The sequence below is a fragment of the Camelus bactrianus genome, chromosome 6 (genome assembly GCF_048773025.1).
Source record: "Camelus bactrianus isolate YW-2024 breed Bactrian camel chromosome 6, ASM4877302v1, whole genome shotgun sequence".
NCBI classification, from domain to species: domain Eukaryota; kingdom Metazoa; phylum Chordata; class Mammalia; order Artiodactyla; family Camelidae; genus Camelus; species Camelus bactrianus.
Genome location: NC_133544.1, coordinates 14,046,899 through 14,070,853, shown reverse-complemented (window position 1 = coordinate 14,070,853; position 23,955 = coordinate 14,046,899). Strand labels below are relative to the sequence as shown.

The following is a 23,955-nucleotide window of genomic DNA, read 5'->3' as shown; positions in this document are numbered from 1 at the left end:
TGAAAAAATAAAATAAAAAATAAATTAAAAAAAAAAGATTAAGAGACTATGCAAAGAACATAGATGGCACCATCGTAAGGAAAAGCTTTGGTGAACACCATCAGAAAACCCAGACACTTCTGTCACATAAAAATGCATGTAGGTATGCGAAAAGGAAAAAGCAGCAATTCAGCTGCTCTTGAGAGCACTTAAGAGCTAGAAAGAGGTCTTCAGATTTAGAGGAACAAAGTTCTGAAGTCAGGCAAGTGGTCCTGGAGACCTGGTAACAATGCCGGGGTGGGGGAGGGGGGTTCACCACATGGAGGGACAAACGTGACCCCGGCTCTGTTGGCAAACACTTTCTATCCAGCCTTGGCATGTGGATTTCCCAGCTTATAATATACATAGTTTGTCAAGATGGTTCAAAACCAGGGTGCTTTTAGAATACAGACATGAATACGATTCTTACCATTCTTGTAATCTAACTGGAAACTTCCCAGCCTGAGTACCACTCTAAACACTCCCCTCACCTTAATATGTGATGCGTTGATGTAGCCGGTATTGTTTTCTTTGGTTGGGACCAGCTCCACTCTGGCATCGTCATAGGGAAGGACATCTTGGAACCGATTTCTCTCTGCATTTTCAGGGAGTCGTGCTGTTGAGCACTCCCCATCAACTAGCCGTTTTTTAAGAATTCTTTCATATTCTGTGAATACCATCCCCTGTTCTAACCGCTGTTCCAGTATTTTACACTGAAAAACAGAATGTGGGAAATAATGTGAATATTGTCCCATGCCACAGCTGCATTTTGATTGTACATCTGAAATCTCATTTTCTGCTTCAAGTCTAACATTATCTAATATTGAAAATTCTAGATGAAACCACAGTTGAATTTAAAAAGCCAAAACAATAAAAGAATAAATGAAATAGCCTTATTGGTGAGAAATACAATGCAAAGTTCTGTTATAATTAGCCTAAAACAATTCGTTGAATTCATTTCCTCTAAATCTACAGTCAATTCTGTGACCCCTTAAGAACAAAAAATTCTCCTGGAGAACAGTAAGTCCTAGAGTAGTATAACCAATTTCAACCTCTATGAATAAATGCTTCAATTTTATAGTATGATATATAAAAAACTGAAAACAGTAGTCAATATTGGTACTATCTCCAGGGTCCAAGTGTAAGTTAATTTTTGCTTAGCATAATTCATGCCCATCTGATTTTGGTATAACAGAGTCTCATAGCAAATACATCTCGGTCACAAGGAAAGTTTTGAAAAATTCAGTAACTGTTCACTGTTGAGATAAGTTTTCTACATAATGCAAGGAGTCGATGTCTGCCTTCTCTCCTGTGTGTGTGTGTATACTCATCTGTTTGCAGATTTCCTCCAACTTTCAGGCCATCAAAAATCAAGCCCGCCACAGACGGTCAGAAGAAGGTCAAGAACAACATTCAGAAACAAACAGACAAAAGTCATCATTTAGTCTGAAATTATCTATGAAGATGTTAGCTAGAAATTCACCCCCACTCTGAAATCCAGATTACAAAAGTCCTGACACTCATCTGTGATTATCAAATGTGTCAGAAAATTCAGTAAAATCCCCAGAAGGCAGCTGTGCATCACTGCGCCCAGGCCTGGCTCTGGCACGTACCCTCTCATCGTTCGTGGCTCTGGCAGGCACGTCCTTTCCTTCATCAGGCAGAGGCAGCCGGGACAGGGAGAGTCCATTTAGGGCAGCCAGCTTGAGAGGACCAACTTTTTTTGCATCTACTCGGCTCTTTTTCATTCCCTATAAAAATATTTATAGAGATAGATCAAATATACATAAACACAATCCGTTTGAAAAGAAATTTCAATCGACTGACGACGGGAAACAAAGAGAGGGAGGCCTCTCCTAAACCAGTCACCACAGGAGAGACACTCCTTCACACACACACATACACACACACAGTTGTTTAATATTAGGAGGAAGACATTCCTTTCAAGGCCAAAGCCCTGATAAATCTTCCAGATACAAGGTTGTGAAATGCAACTGGTTTCAGGGCTCCGCTGTAATGAAGGGTGAGGCTCCCAGCAGACAGCGTTCTTTCATGGAACTCCCAAACATCAAACCACGACACACACAAAAGCATGAGCTGCAGTCCACAAAAAAGGGTTTAAAAGTGGTCACCTGATAGTAAAAAGCTTTTATAATTTTTTAAAAATACAAATTATTTAAATCATTCTGAAAAAATTGTTTTCTGTGGTGGCTCTATTCCCTTGCAGACTTGTGTGACCTGGATTAGATCACCGCACCTCTCAGAACCACACATTTTCAAGTGAGGAAAACAGCAGGGCTGAAATCTCCATCATTACACCAGGAGGAGAGGGGATAAGACAGGGCATTGTCAGAACCCTGTCTCCGAAAACTGGTGTTTCCTAAGTTATTACTAAAGCCAATGATTTTCCCCTCTCAGGCAAACAAGCCCAAGAATGCCAAGTCTCCCTCCACAGTCTACACCTCCTTGGAAGCTATAATAATTATAATGACCTATTATAATTATAAGCATTTATAATAATTATAAATGGTTTTCTCAGTTCTGTCTCACAAATGAAATCAACTTTACTCCAGCTTTATCAGCCTGGGGGGGAGAGAGAGAGGCATAGAGACTAAAAGGTTCCTGCTGAGGCTTAAAATTTCGTGATTCTCATGTGTGCACAAAACTGGTGAATGTTTAACACTGGGCTTTGCGGTGGGGAGGCGAGGAGTTGTGTAAAGTTTGCCAGGTTCTGCAGTGCAAATAGTCTCACCACGGCTAACTTTCATCTGCCAGTTTATTATCAACCAGCTCATGAGACACTGAAAATTGAACAGTCAGCTCCTGCCAGCCAGTAGAGGTGGCCCAGCACTTCCTGGCCTAAAAATGGCTCACGATGCCCCAGCAAAGAAATGCTGGATGAAGCCAACTGGTTGTAAGGTCAGTTCTAAAGGTACTTAAAGAAAGGGGCATAGTGTCAAAACTCACTTCAAATACCCCTTATTTAGCCCTTAGCGTGCAAAGACATGGTCTTAAATGTACAACTCATACAATGATTTCTTCAGTGAGAACCACCACACAAGACTAAGGGTGAAACAAAAACACTTTATGTAGACAGACAAGCACTCAAACCAGTCCACCTTTTTCTGATAGCAATCAAACCCTGGAGGTGGAGATGGGTGGAGAATTCTCAAATGTTCCTGCTTATCTGTAATTTATTTCACTGTTTTTAGTATGAAACCTCTAAAACCATAATTCACATTAGTATAATCGCTGGCTGTAACAATTAAAATAATGGCCTCCAAGTTACTCTGAAGGGGGCCAGAAGGTTTAGCATGGGGTTGGGCTCTTCATCTCTTGGGAAGTCAGTCAGCTAAATGTATGATGCAATCTCACAGTAATAAGTTAAACTTGACTGAGCACTTTCTACGTGCCAGGATCTCACTTGACTCCCCCAGCAACTCTCTTCGGTCATCTCATTTACAAATGAGACAACCAGTCAGAGAGTAAGCAGTTGGCCCAAAGTCACACAGCTGCCTCTTTATACACAGTAATCGGGGTTAAAACAATAAAAACTTTGCATTAAAATCAGTTATGCAGTATCATAGAATTCAGAAAGCACCTTTTACGCCTGACCTTATGTGGGACCTAACACAGTGCCACAGCAGGCAGAGGAGGGGTGACCATCCCGTGGTACAGATGGAGAAGCTGAGGTTCTGGTGCGTGAAGGACCCAGTCCACTGGCAGGGAACGAATGGACGGCAGTGCTGAGACTCAGACCCAGGTTTCCCTAGGCCAGAGCCACCACTCACAGTCTTCAAGTAAGGAGATCCCTTATGCCAAAAGAGGGGCAGCAGCATGGTCCAATCACATAACCTCACTAATACTGTAGGTCTTAAAGGTCAATGAAGGAGACATTTTGTATTTTTAGAGAACCAGACTGATCAAAGTCCTCAGATCTAGCAGAACTTGCTAGGCCCATTCAAAACTACAGGGACAACAGGCTTGAACACTAAACTCTATTCAAAGCAAGTATTATCTGGGGAAGAGACCCAGGTCACATAAAAACGATGGACAGTTCTTGCTGTAATTAGGGAAGAGTGTTAACCATGAGAGGGCCCCGCCAGCTAGCTCAGGACAGAGTTACTTTGGAAGACACACCCACATCTTGTCCCCAGCCTGAATCATTGATTGTGAGCCCATCCCCTCCGCTGCAGCAGACCTGAGACATTGGCCTTCACTCTTCAGGCAGATGAGTAAGAGTGTATTCCCAAGAAAAATTAAAAATAAACTTGCAATTCAAATCCATTAGAAGAAAATACATTTAAATCCATGGCACTGCTGTACGTAGTTTTAGTCTACCTGTACTGATCTATTTCAGAAGCACTATGATACTATGTGACTTTTTCTCCTGCTTATGAAGATGTTTACAGCATCCTAGAGGAGCTACACTGGGCCAGAACCACACTTTCCATGGGCCCTCAAGTCTGGATATGCCGACCAGCAGAGATGGGGGAGGAGTCCTAGTTGCCGGGTCCCTGGGAGCAGCGCGGGACAGAATGGATAGGCTACTTAACCGCTTTCGCTTGGCCGGAGCCCAGAACACAGGGAATGGAGGCCTGGACAAGGAGGAGCCGGACTCCAGAGGGGTGCAGCAAGAGGACTCAGAGTGGGCACGGTGACATGGCAAGGCCCAAACGCCTGGGCAAAGCTGAGGCACCCAAAGTTCAAGGGCTTCCGTGGAAAGACACAACAGCAAAGCTCAGACAAGCAATTATTACTTAATAAAATATACCTTAATGTGGAACAGTATAGAAGACAGGAGAACAAGTTGCAGAGATAAATATGGGTTTAAAATTCCAGTTCAGTCACTCACTAGCTGTGTGACCTTGGAAAAGTTACTTACTATCTCAGAGTCTATTTCCTCATCCGTAGGAACAATAAGCCTGCTGTAAACTGTACATGGTAAAGCAGACGGCGTGCTCAGTAAACGCCCTGGGAATGGCAGCTAGAGATGATGCTAAGCTCTTCTACATTTTGCTTCAAGTAGGTAGGAAGTGCTTAAATCATGGTTATTTATCATGCTGAATGTTAAGGAGCTGCATTTTCTACAAGGGGCCTTCCCCGGGTTCTCAGTTCACTTAATCTCTCTTTTAAACAGACCTGCAGCTCTCGGGTTTTATGTCTTGGTGACGTGCTCCCTTCCCAGCTCAGAATCACAGCCCTCAGCGATCACAGCCGAGCATCCAGGCTGCACCCGCAGGGACTGCAACTAAGGAACACGCTAGGGACACTTCCGGCACGTGTCCCTCAGACCTCACAGGAGCAGCTGAGCAAGAGCAGCCCTGGGCCCTGCACCCCCACAGCAGGGTACTTCCACGAGTGGCTTACAAAGCAATCTCAGCTGAAATCATGAAATCTTAACTTCTTTTTCCCTAATGTTGCGTTATTAAAACATCCCATGCGCCCTTTCTGGTCCTTTCCACAGAGCCTCTTAGGTTTACCTTCTGCTTCATCTAAGTTATTCATTTCTAGCAAAACCACCAGAATCCGAATCAATCCCCATTATTTCCAGAGATAATCAAACTCAGTGTTCCAAAATAAGACAAAAATAGGGTAAAATGTGTATGGAGGGGGGTGGGAAAAGTTAAAAGAAAAAAAGCTGAAAAACATCAGAAGTGATGAGTCAAAGAAAAGACGGCTAAAGCGCAGAAGGCGGTGAGGCAAGCCAGGCGTAAAGGGCAGTATTCTCGGTCGGGTGAGGACCCCTGGCTCCTTGGATGGCTCACCCCTAACGGTGGAAGTCCTTCCACGATGTTCTTCTTTCCCGAGAGGAGATCTGACACCGGCCTTTTCTTCAGAGAGTCCCTCCTGGCGCGGTACCTCCCGGACGTGGTGAGGTCGGACTCGGACATGGACGGTGTCAGCAGCCCGTCCCTCCTGGGCCGCTGGGCCTCAGCCAGCATGTGAATCGGGCTGCCGTCCCTCCCCCTCTTCTCCGCCTCGGTGACGTGGGACTTGGGCTCGAGGATGTGCAGAGGGCCGGCCCCCGGGGAGACGGAGGCGCAGGGGCAGCCGAGCTGTGCTTCCTGGGAGTAGCTGCCCCGGGACTCCCGTGTGTGGGGAGAGAGCTGCGCCCCGGCTCCGGGTTCCTCTTCAAAGTCCTCCTCCTCCTCGCTGCTGTGTATCAGCATGGTGGCGTCTGAAAGAGACTTTTTGTGACCATATCTCAGGCTTTCCTGCTCGTCCGCCTCGTCTCGCTTCGTTCTCTCCAGGACGACGTTTGGCTGGGAGCCCGCCAACATAGCCCGCGGCGCCACATCCGCCGCCGACGCCGACATGGTCCTCTCCTTCAGCCTCATGCCTTCAAAGCTGTGGGTCAGCCCCGCGATCTCGATGCTGTTCCTCTTCTGCAGCTGGGCGTGCCGCGCCGCCGTGAGGGGCTCGCTGACCTCCTGCAGGGAATGGGCCACCGGCAGGCTGTCCTCCTGGAACGTCTGCACCGAGTGGTGGACGCGCCTGGTGATGAGATCCGGGTTGCTGCTGCTGATGTACAGGTGGCGGGACAGGTCGGGGGTGCTGTTGGCGGGCCTCGGGTAGGGGTAGGGGGGCGGCGGGCGGTACACCTGCGTTCTCATGATGTTCGGGGCTGGGTAATCCTGGGCCTGGAGCTGCACGTTGGTCAGCTCGGGCACGCTGACGGCGCCCACCACCGGCCGCCTCTCTGCGGGGTAGGGGTAGGGGCACTGGCTGTGGAAACTGTAATTGAGATTGAATGGGTAGTGGGCCGACTGGGGAGACATAAAGTGGGCGTGCTCCCGAATTTCAGGCTGGCTGTAGACCAGGGCATCGGGCCTGCTGTAGGCGTACGAGCTGCCGATGTTGAGGTTCCGTAGCGAGCGGCTGTGCCTCTCGGCAGGCGCCGCGCCCCGGTGCAGCTGCTTCATCACCGTCTCGTAGTCCGGGGTCGGGCGGTAGGACGGCGGGATCAAGGCGCTGTGCCGGTGCGACGGCACGTAGTCCGGCCTCATGACGTCGCTCCCGGTGATACTTGGGTTCGAGGACATGGGCGATGGCTGCAAGTAGGGCTGAGGGTTATTTAAGGAGCTGGTGCTGTGTGCACTGTAGACGCTGCCATTCCGGATGCGACCACTAAGGTCAACCTGGGCGCGATCCAGACTTGTCTGAGAGTGGCAGTAGTACCCGTTCTGGTTGGTCACAAAGAGGTTGTCTGAGGGGGGAAACATTTAAAATGCATTTTAAAATGAGATTTGTTAAATGTATTAAATTGGACCAATTACTCTATAGACAAATACTGAGACAGGCCCCAGGCGCTGATGACATTCTTGACATAGCTGATGAAACTCCAAGCTGCAATGACTCGGCTTTACCTACACCACTCTGAGCAACCCTGGACACATCCTTTCCAGGAACCCCGGCCTTCTTGTCTATAGAAGGGGATGGCTTTGCCTACGCTAAGGGCGGTGTTCAAGACTTGATACCCAGTAAAGATGAGTCAAATTTAAATCCAATATTAAGAGTACAATTGTACCACAAAATATTGTCTTTTCCTGAAAGTCAAAAACATGTGCTTCACTAGAGACACAAAGCAGACTTTCTGGAACAACAGGGAGCTACGGGCAGAGACACGTGTTTAACGAATTGGGTCTCTGACTTGGCCTTCCCTCCCTCCTGGGGATGAGCTGGGCTGATGCTGAGCTAGTTCAAGCACCAACTGTCTGTATACATTTTCCTTAAATGAAACTCTAGGTTGGTTGTATAGGTTCTTCCAAATGAAGACAAAAGAGCGATAGTTCAGCTGGATTTGAGCCTATGCAGGCCCAGTAGGGTCACCAGTAGCTCTAGACCTCACCAGGGGCCAGGAGCCAAGAAGACATTGCTAAGACAGCCACGCCTGCTCCTGCTCCGGCCCCCACCCCTCAGTAAGACGGGGGGTCCACAGCTAGCAGAATCAGGAGTCTAATCTAATCCGCAGTGGTTGTGTGTGTGCCCTTGCTCGGGGCTGGAGGGAGGCACGTTTCTTCTGTCCAATCTGCAGTTCACCTGAAAAATTAATGAGGGTGATTTCTAACTCTTCAATGGAAAGTAGCCGTCAAGATCATCGGAGAATTGCTGTTGAAAAGCATTCTTTTTGTGATTCAAAAGCCCCAGGATGGTTTCAGTGACAACTGATTATCGAAGTTAATGTACCACAGTCTCATGTGTGGACTTCACTCTCGTGGCACACACCGCCACAAAGAGGGAGGCCTCCAGCGCATCACTGTGTTCCTCCTGTGGGGACACAATGCTTCCCTTGTCCCTGTCCATTTCTTGTGTCTGGAACACTCTGCAATCTCCGAGTCTATGGAGCCCCCTGTCCTCACTGCTGTCACAGCTCAGCCTTACTCAAGCCCGTCTTGACTAGCATTATACCTGCCTACCTGGCATCCCTGCCTCCAGGCTCCTCTGTGTGTCCCGCAGACCATCCATCTGTGAGCCTGCTTGTGTAAAAGACCATGCTGAGAACTAATGGAGGGTGGGGAGAAAGACTGGAATCCAGACAAATAAAAAGGGAAAGTTATGTACCCTAATACCATAATCCAAAGAAGCTTTTCCCACTGAAGGAGGTAAGTGTTACAGGAGTCCGGAGGAGGGAAGGATCACTTCCAGTTTGGGCTGAGCCGAGGGGGACAGGGAGGAGAAGACCAAGAACCACCTCGCAGAAGACAGGGCAACAGGGGGCCGTGAGGGGTGGTTGGGAGGGGCTCCATCGGCCAGCCGCCAGGCTCTCGGCCTCTGAGTGCACACTGGATATGCCTCCTCACCTCCGGAAGGCAGGCGCAGTCATGGGACTGGTAACAATCAAGGGAAAGTGAGCAGAGGTACAGAACCAATTTCTCTGCTCCCTTCTCCCTGCCACCCTGACCAACATTTCACATGGAAAGGGTCCCCAGCCCAAGCCCCTGAGGCAGGCTGAGGTGGAGCAGAGCCCTCCTGCCAGTACACAAAAGCAAGCTTCCCTGGGTAAGCCGCTGAGAGTTTAGAATTGTTTGTTCATGCAGCACAGCCTCGCCCATCCTGACTGGGCGGAAGCGTGTGGGCAGGAGAGTGCCTGGGTAAGCGCACCAGGGGTGACAGAGCTGTGCAGGCAAAGCCGGGAGACTCCACATAGAGGGTACACTCGGTCTGGCTAGAGGACCAGGTAGCTAGAGAGGAGTGCAGAACATCAGGGAATGAGACTGGAAAAGTAGCAGAGCGAACGTTGCTGAGAATGCTGACCACCAGACAAAGGAACACTCATCAAGGAGGTGGGATGAGATGAGACTGGCCACTGAATGGGGCACCAGGGAGAGTGGGGACTGAGGACATCAGCACCTGTGATGCAATAACTAATGAGAGGTTTAAAAAAAAAAAAAAAGAAGGAACTAGATAAGATCTGGAGCAGAGGGACAGGGAGAAGGGGATACAGAAGACAGTTACATGAAATTAATTAGAGGCAATAGGATTTGTAACTGTCTGGGTGCTGAGGGCAAAAAGGAAGGAAGTTACATGTAGTTTGGAATCCAAGTAATCAGGAACAGTGTCTTCATTGTAAAGAAGCAAGGAACGTGGGAAAAGGGACTGGCTTCTGGAATAGTGATGAAAGCAAGTGCAGTATGCTAGTTTTCAGCAAGCTGTAGTAGCTGATAATATTCACTGAGTGCTTGCCACCCGGCCAGGTACCCGGCTGGCGGCTCACATGCAGTAGCTTCCTTAACTGCCCCGACAACCATCAGGGAGATGAAATGTGGGGCTGGAGCACAGGAGTGACGATGGGGTGAGAAATACAGAAGTGACAGTCATCCTCTGAAATCTGAGGCGTGGATGAGATGGCTGTGGAAGCCTGTAGAGGAAGGGGGGGCCACGGGCAGACCTTCAGAGATGGTGCAGGGGGAGGGAGAACCCCGTGCACTGAAGAGAGAGGTTTTTCAAAAGGGCAGAATGCTGGAATCCGATGGTAAGGAGTATGTGCAGGGCGCCGGGGATCTGTGAGAGGGCAGCTGGACCAGGGTAGCAAAGGCGGGAGGAGTAAACAGCTAACCAACAAACAGAAGCAGCACAAAGGTATGACTCTCAGAAGTGCGGTGAAAAATGAAAGGAAAAAATAACTCAAACTGCAGTCTGGAGAGAGAGGAGAGGAAAAAATATGAGGATGCTTGCAGATCAGGGGAAAGGGATAAACAGCAAGGAAACAGTAACAACACAGAGAGAAGAGCCTTTTCCCAGAAGTGGGAGGGGCTGGGGTTAAAAAATCAGACAGGGCAGCATGCAAGGAAGATGGTGAAGAAGGTAAAAAAAACATCCTGACATGGACATTCTTGGAATCCACACCCAAATCCACCCCCTCCTGCCCACCTCACTACACTGCATGGCGTGTCCCATCTTACACAGGAGGCCTGGCACCAACAGTGCATCATCACCCACCCTCTGGTCCCTTCAGGCACCATGTCCTCCCAGTTCCCTGGGGGAGTGAGTCCAAACACCCTCTTCCTCGTTCTGTGCCGTGGCTTTCACTATCCCCCCAAAAAACCAGAAGCAGCAGTCCCAATCAGGGACCCGCTTCTCTCTCTACCTGTTGAAATGCACCCATCTTTTGAGATCCAAAAAGTCTTTCTCAATCTCTCAAATATGAGAGTCTTTCTTCCATTCAACGGCACAGGAATTGCTTGCTCTGTCTCATTACAACCATCGTGTTCTCTTTGTATTTAAGTTATTTGTGCACTTGTCTCATCCCCCACCACTAAATTCTAAGCTTCTTAAGATGTGGAATTACTTCTCTGCATAAATCTCCTCAGCCTTTATACCAGAGCTTTGTAGACAGAGAGTAAAGGTCTGTACTTTGGAGGCGATGTCTTAAATACAGCTCCCTATACTCATTATGTGAAAAATAAACAAAAATAAGTAAAAATAAAATGTTTAAATTTTACAGGTGGGAGAAAAACAAAATGAGCCTGGGACATCCTGTGCTGGAAAGCAAGGAAGCGCTCAAGGCTCCGGGGGCATGTTAACAAGACAAAGGAGCCAGCTTGAAGGAGCGCCCACGGGCCAAATCTGGGACCATCTGAGCGTCAGAATCTGATGCTGCGTGTTTTCTACCCATGTCCAAAAACTGACTTTAACAGCAGCTTCTTCTATGAATCTAGGACGGTTATAATCCTGGCCATAGTTTTGGATGTAACTTCAGCCAAAAATTAACCCCACTTCAAGATCTCCAAGTCTTTGTAATTTATTCAAATTATAATACTTCTGTAAGGCATTTCAGAAATAGTGTACTTTACCTTGGGAAGAAGTGTATGGTTCTGTATAATGTCCATTATAATGCAGCTGGGGTGGGGGAGGCATCACGTAGGGCTGGGGTTTAGGCTTTAAAGAAATGGAAAGTTGGAAATAGGGTTAAAACGCATTGCCTATGTAATACATCTAAAGTAATTCTCTGCTGGTTTCTTACTCTCCATTAAAACCCTTCTAAAGGAGCCAAACATATTATATACGAAAAATAAATCTGAACACCCCATAGCTCTTACCATATCTGTCTTTTCATTGTTTCCCAGAATGGCAATGCCAGGCCCTGTGCACTGATATCAGACATCAGACAGCACAAGAAAACAAGCTGTATCCAAAACGTTAAGAGCAAGAAGGAACAGACACAAATCCCCTGAATTCTTTTATAAACAACTGAATATAAGAAGCTTATACGTAGTATATTTAATCATCTAGTATTTTAAATATCTACTAACTTCTGACTACTCTTGGTTAATAGTCAACATTTTTAATATTAGGTTGGACCCAACATTTAAATATGTACAATATAATAAATATTATATATATTACATAAATATTAGGCTTAACCTATGGAAAATTCACCATGTCATTGGTCAAATATCAGCACACCTTTGTGGCTCAAACTAAAAATTAACACTGACAAAACCATACATTTTTAAGGAAGATGATGTCACTAAAAGAAAAAAAGCAATTGTATGTTTCCTTCTTTCTTACCAGAGACATCCTTGAAGAAGACCTCCTCCTAATCGGGTTCACTATGACGGTCTGAGTTTGCCTACAAAATAAGACATGTCTTTGAGAAGAGCATATATGTATATGCTCATATACACATAATTTTCTCATGCTATCAAAATAAGTTAGTAAGAAGGTAAAATGATAAATCTTCTCAAGCAAAAAAAGACAAACTAATCCAACTGTAAATTAGAGAAAAGAAAGGAGATCCCCTGTCCTTACTCGGGCCCCGGCCCCTTCCTGCTGCCCAGGTTCCTCTGACCGCATGCCAGGGTTTGAGCTCCTCAGGGAGCATCAGTCACCGAGACCACCAGAGGGTGGGCAGGAGTAACTTCCCCAGGTCCCCGCAGGTGGAACCTCTGGAGGGATCATAAGCAGAGGCCAGGCTAGAGGACCCACAAACACATCCCAAGGGCCTGGCTCAGCACTGACCTCCTCCATTAACAGTACTGAGGAGTGACCATCAGCCGCCAGCCTGAGCACCAGAAGCAACGGGAAGTGCCTTTAATTAAGAGCCTGCTAACCACAGACTACAAACACTAACGAAGAGATAAGTTTGTAACTTCAGAGACAACAATCTCTATTTCCTCAAAGGAACCAAGACAGGGAAAGTAAAACAGTAGAAAAATTGGTTCAGCGGGCCTGTGGTAAATCCATTTACCTTTCTTTACAAAAAACTTCTCTTTGGTTTTAAGTGTACTTTTTAAAAAGCAATGAGAATCTTAAGGAGTGTGGGCTGACATTTACCAGATAATCTGAGATTTTAAGCTATTCACAACAAGTTCCATCTTTGAATAAAAGTAGGTCAAAAACAAGAAACAAAAAAGTCCTTTTGTAATTCTATCTTTTTAAAACAGAGGCAGGCATTTTTTTTTGTTCTTGTGTGTGGTTAGTTTTATTGCAAATAAGATCTAGGAACCTAAACCCATAGGATTTTTGGCTTTGTTGGTGACATGATTTTGTCAAAACACTTTTTGTTTGTTGTTTGTTTGTACTGAGGGAGAGGTAATTAGGTTTATTTCTTTATTTATTTGTAATGGCAGTACTGGGGATTGAACCCAGGACTTCGTGCATGCTAAGCATATGCTCTACGACTGAACTATGTACCCTCCCCCAACCTGTCAAAGCATTCTTAAAAAAACCTTTTACCATCTGTTCCTGGCTCATGAGCTTATGTGACACATGATTACTGATTACAAAAATATTTTATGATCCTTGGTTATAGTGTTGTAGGGACTAATTACTAGAAAATTCATAATCACAAAGTGAACACTTGCTCTATTTAATCAGTAAATTTGCCATAATATCAAATCTCATGTCTCATAAATTAACACTATTCTTAGCACTCTAACAACTAATTTTTTATATTCAAACTCTAAATGTTAGCTCATTTTTACAGATTTTTGAGATTAAAGAAAATTACTGCTTATTAGGAACTTATCAGGCAGCTACAATTGCTTTTGAGTTGACTTTTTTAAATTAAATGCTTTCTTTAACAATTTCTTTTTATTATCATTGGAATGTATTAAAATTGTTGATGAAGAAAAGATGTCTCTTTTCCAAAGGATGCTCATTCTGCCAGTAATTTTGTTACTCAACAATAATAAAATGGACGTTAATTCTATTAGATTGCAAAATACCTCTATCAATTGGTAAAGCATTATATTGGTAAAGGAGGAGGAGAACTCCTTAGAGAAGCAAATCAAGAGGGTGTGCCTGAGCCTTTTTTTTTTAAACACTCCTTAACTACTATATTAATACATTCCTATAATCAGTGTCCAGAATTTGAAGACACTGCATTTTGTAGCCTTGAAATTTACTTTCCCTTTGCTTAGACTCCATTGTCAGTGCTAGGTTTAGGCAAACTGGGTCCTTTGAGGTTTGTATTTAGTACAGAGACTCATGAAATTGACTGAAATTTTAAAGTACTATAAATTCAAAATTCAGAGACAGGGAGAAAGGTTGCTGATAGAATCCTCCAACAACATGCCCAGAGTTGCCCAGCCGGGAGCAAAAATAAACTTAAGTGTATTAAACACAGACTCCAAGGATGCAGAGCTTAGGAGCGTAGGTGGCAACTCCCACATGAGGGATCTATTTTGGCACCTTGCTGGTAGCACCCAGGATGGAGGTGACACTGCCCCCGCAAAAGCAGCTTCTGCTAAACACAAACTAGGATGTCTTCCTCCTGCCAAACTGTCTGACGTAGGCAGTCTCACCATCAGTTCTAATATTCTAACCTCCTCTTTCTTCTTGCCAACATTCTCGTAAATGCGGTTACTGTGAGATCAGCTATCCTAAACTTAGTACCCAAGACAGAATGGTGGAACTGTCGGTTGTGTTTTGGGGCAGTCACTGTGCTGATTGGTGCTGCTAAAAATGAGACAGCTGAAGAACTTAGGAAGAAAAAAAATTACTGGAATGTGTGTACTGGAGAAGCAAAATAAGAGAAGGCTACACGTGGTTACCTAATGGAATCCAAACTCCAGCCCCATGAGGGAGGCTGGTTATTATCCTGATTTTACAGATGAGGAAACATACTTAGATGAAGTAAATTGCTCCTGCTCACATGGCAAATAAGCAGCAGAACTGGCATTTGAATCAGGCAGTCTGTCAGAGTCCTGAGCACGTGCTCCTCACAGCTGATTATTCGTCTGACCCCTCTCCCCAACATCAAAAGCTCTGCAAGCTCCACAAAGGCAAGAGGACACACCTGGTACCACTGGTGCCTGGCACACAAGGAGCACGTCGACTGTTTGTTCAACAAATGAATGCAACAGTGACTGAGGCCTGAAGCTGATGCTCCCTGCTGAGCATCTAGCAGCCAAGTTCCTATTTCTAACAGCTGTCTGAACTTCGCTTTAGGAGCTTCCTTTCTTACATATTTATAGTTAGTGCAGAGGAGATTTTGTTGAACAGAAAGTTTGCTGGGTGGTGGAAATACCTAGAAAATGTTGGTCTCAATGACTTTCCTTTAATGGGACAGGGGTTGCTCCCTTCTTCCAGGCCTCCTAGTCTCTTCAGACACTGCAGTCAGCCTAGAAGAAGTGGGGTAACCCTATCTCCTTCCAGGCAGGGCCCACTCCAGTCTATCCCCCCCGACCACAGAAGTCTGCAGAACAGAGGCAGCCACTGGCCGCTGTGTTCACCGACAGCCCCAAACTGCGGGGAACGCGCGCCAACCCTCTGACTGTGCTCAGCAAGCGGCCGCTGGTGGCCGAGTCTAACGTCCCTTTTCAGAGAAAGTCTACTGAAACTTCTACCACATGCTTTTCAGGTTGGGGAATACCATCATCCCCTTCCCCTCTCCTTCCCCACAAAGAGGAGAGAGAAAAGCCTCCTATACCAACACCCTTCTCAAGACTCTCCCAGGCTTTCTCATTTAATTCAAGAGGCTGACTACAGTTCTGGGGCTCGGCCTTGGGAGAGGGGGAGGGGAGTCATTTGACCTAAGAAACTGACATCTCACTTAACTTCTACCCCAACCCTAAAGAAATGTTTAGGGCCCAGTATCATTTCTAACATTTTTCAGGCTTGGGTGACACAAAAAGATGATTCTGTCACCTAAAGTACTTTGAAAGCGGAGAGAGGGGGCAAGACTGAAGATGGGTAACGCCATCCTATAAATTCTAATAGTCATCTAGACCAAGGTTAGAGGAATCACGAAAGGCCATCCCAAACAGCATTAGACTAGGTATCAGGACTGAGGAGTGGGGAGGGGGACACTCAGGAGTAAAGTCCTCCTTTCTGCACAAGCAGAATCCATCTCCTGAGCCACCGGTTGCTGCAGCCCGAACCCGACGCCCAGGATTCACCGTCCAGTCCCAGGCCTGCTGTGGGCTCCTTACATGCCCATCACACTTCAGTTTACCCATCTGGACCACGAGAACAAGTCTGCCAATAATTCAGAGTCATTATCGTCGTAAATGTGACTAAACATAGCCTAGGTTGAGAGCCTTAAAAGAAATGACCATAAAAATTAAAGTTATTTTCAGTTTTATTATCCATCAAAATATTAAAAGCTAAGAATTCATTTCCTTTACCTGAGGAACAAGTGGTATATTCACTTCCCATAGAATGAAGTGGGTACCTTCCATCATAAATATTACACGGGAATAATCCATAGAAATGGACTTCCATACTCACTAGATGTAGAGTTTTTTTTAATGTGGAAAAATAGCCATTTAAACATAATTATTTCACTTTAAAAACATTCATATTTTCCTTATACAGATACAATATACGCAACTTAAGACCTAATATAAATGTGGTTTTATTTATATTTGACAATAAATAGTAATATGACAAAAATGAGATTTCTAAGACGGAATCATTTACCACACACACACAAAAAACCCCCCAATGACTTATTTATTTTCCCTCTAAACTTTAAAACTATCACCAGGTGGCGATTTGCCAAAAAACCTTTTTTAAAAAAGTACTGACCACCACCAAGTAATGGATGTCTACTGGAAAGGGATATTTTATAGTTTATTCAAAATGACTGATTCTCCATCATTTTCCAGAAACAGAATGAGCTGAGGCAATGATGGCTTAATATCATGAACACTCTTAAACTTATGAAAGGCTTTGAATTTATGAAGAGGCCATGGTCCAATAGACTGCATATCTACTGCTCTATGCAGAACACACTTCTGCACAAAAAATAATGCCCCTCATGGCTGGGCAGCCAGGCCAGCCCAGAGGAGCCCCAAATGCAACTACCTTGGACTAGTGGCACTGAGTTTAGCCACCAGGGGAAACACTTTCATGTACAAATGCACCCAGAACTCCAAGCCAGGCAGCAAGCAGAGGCTTCCCACATTCACAAAGAAAGCAAGGTTGGTGCTCCCTGACAGCTAATGTTTTCCAAAACCCCATCAGCAGACCCGCAGTGGGACTCATACAGAAACACAGGGGTGGTGGGGACAGAGGGAGGAGAGGCGGAAAGGGGCTTCAGTGCTAATCGTTAGACTGTTCTCCTAAATGGAGTCTTTCCCTTCACAAGTCCCAGAGGAAGGCCTGCCTCTTTGCCTGTTGCTCTTGACTAGAGCTTTTCTCAGACCCTGGGTCCCTATAAAACAGAAAGCACCTCCATGGCATTTCCCCTTATTTCCCGGCCCTAAGGAACAAAATGTCCTTTCCCCTCTAATTCATAATCAGTAATAAAAGGAAATCGACCTGGAGCAAAAGGGCTCTTCTGCGCTCTGACTCTTGCTACTGTCTCGCCAAGGCCTTCGTCACTCACTAAGCCCTCTCACTCGGGGCGCCTTGCCAGACCCTGCCACCAAAGTGCACGAGGAGGCCCTGTTCTCATGCAGCTCCATCAGACAAGACAGACACATCCGGTCCCCGTCAAAGCAGCAGACCGGCACTACTCTGACGGTCCAGCGTGGTGACTATGGCCCAGGCTCTCATCACCCAGCTCCCAAAGACTCGCTGTATGGCAGGGGCATGACCCTTCACATCTCTAAGTCTCCATACCTTCATCTGTGAATGGGCAATAATAATTGTACCAAACAGGGAGAAAATTAGAGGACATAAATGCTCTCAGCATAATGCTTGACAGAGAAAGTATTTACTGAATTAGAATTACAGGTACAAAATGGTAGGGAAAAAACTAGAACTTTGAATGTGGTGCTGAGGACTAAGCAAACTAAAAGCACGGCAGACCCCAGGGCAGCAGCACTGACACTGGATTTTGAAGAATGATGAAGAGTCCTCTAGACAAGAAGAGGAAGGGCATTCCAGCAAAGGCCTGGGGCTGTGAGAGCCATCAGCATGGTAGGACTGACGGGTTCCAGGAGCCAGGATCAAGGGTCAGCTGGGCAGATGGGTCCAGAGGAGATCACAGGAGTCTGCCCTTCATCCCACAGCTCCGGAAGGCCGGAGGAGAGGAGCCGGCCCAGACTGGCCCTGAGCTGTAACCGAGAGCAGTGCTACGTCTTTTGCTCCTGTATTCAGAAGACTGGCCAGAGCCGATGAGATGGGGAGGGTAGACCTGACGGGAAGCAGCCAGAACAGACCAGAGGAGAGAGAACAGCTTAAAGAAAGGGTGTGGGAATGGAGTGAAACCAGGCTTCAGTTTAGATGCCATTTTGCTGGGAAGCCTTTCCTAACGTGGTGGATCTGGGTTAGGAGCCCTTCTCCGAAGGGCTCCCACAGCACCACGGACATCCCAAATCAGAGCTCTTCACACTCACTCCTGTAGGCTCCTTCAACAAACTCATCAAGGCCAACTGTGGCAGCCCTTGCTCGGCGCTGGGAATACGGGGTAAACGGCACAGGGAGAGCGTCTGCGCTGTGCAGTGCAGTGGCGTTCACCTACTGGGAGGGGATAAAGACAACAAGCAAGTAAACAAGTAACACAAACTCAAGTGCTTAGTGCTATGAAGAAGAAAACCACAGGGTAAAGGCATAAAGGGAAACAGAGCAGATGGGGAGGGGGATACACAGGGTGGTCAGGAACAGCCCCTCTGACCAAGGGCACCTGTGAGGAGACCATGATGCAATGAGGGAGCCAGCACAGGAAGACGTGGGAGGAGAGGGATGCAGGCAGAGGGAGGAATGTGTTCGCAGCCCAGAAAGGATACTAGTGTGGCTGGAACAGTGGGAGCAAGGAGGAGGGTAAAGGGAGCAAGGCTGGAGCCAGGCAAGGACCAGATCGCACACAGCCTGGCACTCTGAAGCACGATGGAGTGTCAACGCAGGTCTTAAGAAGAGTGACAGGGTCTGACTGACGCTGCACTAAGACCATCCTGGCTGACTGTGGAACGTAAGCTACAGGCAGGGCAGGGGCAGACGTGGAGAGTCGGAGGGCTACGGCAGTATTCCAGGTGAGAATTATGGCAGCCGGCACTAAGTTATTAGCTGAAAGAGTAGTGAAAATGATCAAGTTCCAGATACATTTTGAAGGCAGTGCTGGCAGAGCGCGCTGATACACTGGACGTGGGGTGAAAGGGAAACAGGCATTAAGCAGGGCCTCCGGGTTTGTGGCCAGGACAACTGGGTGACTATGGTGTGCTGCCACCTGTCGAAAGAGTAGGAAGCGGCAGATTCTGGGGCACGAAGAGGAGGAGCAAATCAAGAGTCTGGTTTTACCCTTAGAACGTACAGCACCGAGAGTCAACCCTAATATCAACTGTGGACTTAGGGTCATAATCGTATATGAATATTGCCTATCAGCTGTAACAGATGTGCCCCACTTGCAAGATGTAACAATGGGGGATTAGGAGGAGGGGGAGATGTTGGGGTATATGGGGACTCTTGGTACGTTCTGCTCAATTTTCCTATAAACCCAAAACTACTAAAAAAAAAAATTTTTTAAGTTTGGTTTTAGGCATATAAAATTTGAGAAGCCTGTGAGGTACTCAAGTGGAGATGTCAAGTAGATGGCAGGGTGTGAGAGTCAAGAGCTCAGGGAGACGACGGGGCTAGATAATGAAGTCGGATGCCCTTTCAGTATAAAGATGCTACCATGAAGCCTGAGTCAAGCTGAATCCCCTAGAGAACAAGTGTAGATGAGAAGAGGTCCGAGGACTACACCAGCAAAGGTGACTGAGAAGAAGCAGCCTAGAAAGAGGACAAACAGGAGAGGGGGAGTCCTGGCAGCCAAGGGGCGCAGGGTGCAGGGAGGAAGGCCTTCGTGATGGCCAGAGGTTAGGTGCTTCCCAGCAGTCAAGTACAAGAACTCCTGAAATGACCACCAGCTGAAGGTCACTGTCACTCTGGCAAGCGATGGTGGTGGTGTGGCAGCTTAGGGGAAACAGGGTGGAAGGAAGGAGAGAGAGCAAGATTATACAACTACTGAAGATATCTGTTATAAAAGAGAAAAGAGACATGATCCCATGGCTAGAGGGTATGTGGAATGAAGGGAAAGAATTTTAAGAGGTAAAATATTACAGCTTGTTTATATCCTGATGGGGATAATCCAGCAGGAAGAAGGAGATCCACATGGGCTGAGGAAAATGTACATTAGGAAGAAGGAGTATAAATTCTTGCAATGTCTTAAAAAGCTGATCTTTTATTACTCAAAATGCTGCTTTGAAAAATTCCCCTTTAGCTTTCAAGAATTAGAATAATTCTAGTAACTAGTTGAAAGAAATCTTAGAGGCATATCTGTGTAGTTACTAGAAGTTGGTCCAAAGGTGAAATTTTAAAAATTGAGAAAATTTTAACACGCAAAAGCAAAGATGTTACAAAAATGTTACGAAAATGGTATCTTTTTTAAAAAAATCTGCCTTCTAGATGATATACTGTAAGTCAAGGCAAAAAAGGGTCTAAATTCATCATTTCCTACAATTTCCACAAGTCGGACATACTTACAGGCTACACTGATTTAGTCTGTAAAATTTGTGTCGTGCGACACAGAGTCTCCACACATATTTTGCTGTTTCCATGTCTTCCTAGTAAATAAAATATGCATAAAGTAAATAAAAGCACGTCTACAACTTGATACAGAGCTTTTCTGAGAACATGACAGATTTGGGTGACATTATATCCAAGTCACTTTTAACAGACTGTGATTCTCATTTTCTAATACTGCACCCATTGTTCCAATGTTATAATTAGGATTTAAATTATAAAGATAAAAAAAAAAACCTGCTCAAAGTGTGATTCTTGTATCAGTTTCAAAATGACTTAGAAATTTTAAAATTATGAAAATGTCAACTTTTATTATTGACAAAGAGCTACTCAAAGATATTTTAAACATTTGACTTAGAGACTCATAGCCTTTGTCAAGAGAACAGAAGTAACTATGAAATAGTATTTCTATAGAGCTATTCACTTTTCAGTGGAAATTAAGATTATTAGTGCTTACTTTCTCACCTACTTACAGTCCCTTAAATTTAATTCAAGATCATCAGATAGTATTCATCCAAAAACTCATTCATTCATTCAACATTATTTACTAAGCAACTACTTTTTGCCAAATTCTATTATGTGAAATGGTATATTATAAAATTTTATGCTTTATAAAACTATAATTTTAATGCTACCACCCAAACATGCACACAAAAATGTTAACTTCTAGGAAAAATATTCTATACCAGTTCCTAATGTTTACTCACAGTTTGAAACTGGATGGTCTCCTCTTTATTTGCCAGCTCTAGTGCAAAGAAGGACTTATTATGGGACATGTTAGCAATATCATGCCACCTAAAGAACGACAGACAGAAAAGGGCAACGTGAGTTCTCATGTTTTTACTGAGACAGAATATATGACCTTTCCTTCTTGAGCTTAACATATAAGCTAATGTTTTTTAATCATTTTAGAAAGAAAACAGTTGTTCTAATCAGCTAGCATGCATTTTCTAATTGAAGTGACCACAGCTAGTTGCAAAAAGTAAATGCATGTATACTAAATGAAGGCAGCGTATTTAAAAATGTAAAATCTATTTATCCTCATTTGCTGGACTACTTTGATCAAAGATCCCACTCTCAGCTGGTTGCCAATGCCTCCTTCATTCATTCAACAAACATTTTCAAGGGCACCAACTATGACGTATCAGAAATTGTGTTAGGTCCTAAGATACTAAGATGAGTAAGGAACAGTGCTTCCCCCAAAGGGGTATAGTTGGAGGGTGGGGCTGAGAGAGAGAATGTAGAAGCAAACAAATACTGTTAAATTCTGCAGGTATACAGGGCATAATAAGGCATAAAAGTAGAGGAGAGGTGCTCTGAAAGCTAGTGAAGCAGGGTGAAGATAAAGTTCAAATGCCAGGAACCCAAAGAGTGAACTATTCTGGGTGTGTTCACCAGGATTCAAACTCTGATCGCGAACTTTCTAACTGTATTTTACCATGTTCAGATTTTATATATCAGTATTTTATTATGTAACTATAATTTTATAAAAGGGAAAAATAGGTCTGGAAGAAAAAAATTTACCCCCTTTTTTGCTTCTCTATTATGTTAAGTTTTATTTAAATTTATTTAAATAAATAAAATTTATTTGTAGGAATTTGGTGTTTAATTGTTAAACCTAAAGATTATTAGCATCATATTAAAGAAGGCAATTTCAGAAATCCCTATCCAGCGAGATGAAGGAAGCCGGCAGGATGTCCCCAGTTTTCCTGTGGCCTTCTGAGCAATGCCAGGGCCCTGCCCTTCTGGTGCAGGCCAGAGCCATTTTCTGACCGCCCCCAACTCAGTATGCTGGGAAGACAATGAACAGCTTGGGGACATGAGGGCAATTGCCAAAAGGAAGCCACCTGACCCAGTGCAGGACAGTCTAAGCGTGGGGATCTGCTCCTCAAGTCAGGTACATGCTTCCGTGGTCATCATCACCATGGAGAATTCAGGGCCCAGAAGGTAGTAAAGCAAAGGAAGTGAAGGTAGAGATGTCAGCTTAGAGAAAAACAATCTGAAAAGGTAAAACTAGTTCTAAGGAAGAAATAGCAAAAATGGTTTAGAAAGTTTTAATAGTGGGGGGAAATTAAATTCCTCTTAATAAAAGAAGCTTTTAAGATGGTGATTAAGAGTCCAGCTTGAAGTGGAGAATCTGAGTCCTTGGTTATGCCAGTTCAGAACTGGGTGACGCTGGACAAGTCACAGCTTTTCTAAGCCTCAATTATCCCGTATGGAAAATGTGGTAATCCCCTCTGCTCGGAGTTGCTGTGAAGATTATCAGAGAAAACACACAGAAGGTATTCAGCATCGTACCTGGCTCATAATAATCAACCAAGAAATGGTAAACACAAAGGGACCAAAACACAAAAATGCTATGTTTTACCACTTAATGAAAAGAATATAAACTAAGTTTTTCATCAAGAGACAATAGAGTCAAAGTAGAGTAAAATTGGCAATATTTCCATGAAATGACACTTTGGATTTTCTAGACTATGGATTTTAAGGAATGAAAAGGCAGGGATTGAACAACATGGTCTAACTTACTATCTGTAAGATATAAATTGGGACACAGAATACTGAAAAGGAAATTAAATCACCTGCAATCTCACTGTTCAGAGTCGGCCACTGTCAGCACATTACTATATATTCTTTGTGTCCTTCTTACTAGATACATTCTAAGATTTCCGTAAACGAATAGCATCACATTTGTATAATCAAGAAAAAAAATGAACGTTATAAAAAGTAACTGAAGGGAGGAGGATATAGCTCAAGTGGTAGAGTGCATGTCTAGCACGCACAAGGTCCTGGGTTCAATCCCCAGGACCTTTTCTAAAAATAAATAAATAAACTTAATTACCTCCCCCCACCAAAAAAAAAAAAAACAAAACCCCAAAAAAGTAATTGAAATTTGATTACATATTGGTATTTTAGGAATTTTTGTACAAACTAGAATCAGAAAAAGACCTAGATTTGCCCCAAGAAATAGCTCTAGAAACCAGAGCTCAAATGAAAAATTCACATCAAAACAAAGAATGGCCTCAGTATGGTAAGTAAAGTGTCACATATTTTTTAGCATTTCATAGGTACCCATCACTTTAAGCACTATTTTCTGCAACTTGGTTTTGAAGAATCTTATAAAAACCACCACGGCAGTGAGGTGGCATTTTATTCTAGGAAGGGCATGTTTCTATTTCCCAATCAGACCCGGGGGTGACTTACCTGTGAACGCTATAACTAGCATAGGTACTAAAAATACCACCAACAGGAACCACAGAAAGTCCACAGAAAGATGTCAGAAAAATACCTAAATATCACAGGAGGCCTTCCATTCTTATGTTTCACAAAGATGCCTTCGAGACACGCTCCGATGGATATGTCGCTGCCTTGGCTATCCTAAAAGGAGAAAGCACAACAGGAAACACTCAGGCGGCAGAAGCAAAGACCTACAACAGCTACATCTACTTCCCTCCCTGTGTTTCCCAGACATAGAATGTCCAGAAGACCTGCGTGAAGGGAAAAAGTCTGCAAGGTGTAAACGTGCCATCTTGTATATAC

General features: G+C 44.8%; 1 protein-coding gene across 1 annotated transcript in view; it reads right to left on the bottom strand.

Moving 5' to 3' along the window:
- Positions 1-23,955, bottom strand: part of PTPN21 (protein tyrosine phosphatase non-receptor type 21) — a 63,590-nt gene that overhangs the window by 5,633 nt on the left and 34,002 nt on the right. Inside the window, exons 8-15 of the mRNA XM_074365174.1 lie at positions 23,705-23,793; positions 21,123-21,210; positions 20,377-20,456; positions 12,034-12,094; positions 11,316-11,400; positions 5,787-7,228; positions 1,632-1,769; positions 510-731 (exon numbers count right to left, since the gene is read on the bottom strand). Coding sequence (XP_074221275.1) covers positions 510-731; positions 1,632-1,769; positions 5,787-7,228; positions 11,316-11,400; positions 12,034-12,094; positions 20,377-20,456; positions 21,123-21,210; positions 23,705-23,793 — 2,205 coding nt within the window. The remainder of the gene's footprint in view (positions 1-509; positions 732-1,631; positions 1,770-5,786; positions 7,229-11,315; positions 11,401-12,033; positions 12,095-20,376; positions 20,457-21,122; positions 21,211-23,704; positions 23,794-23,955) is intronic.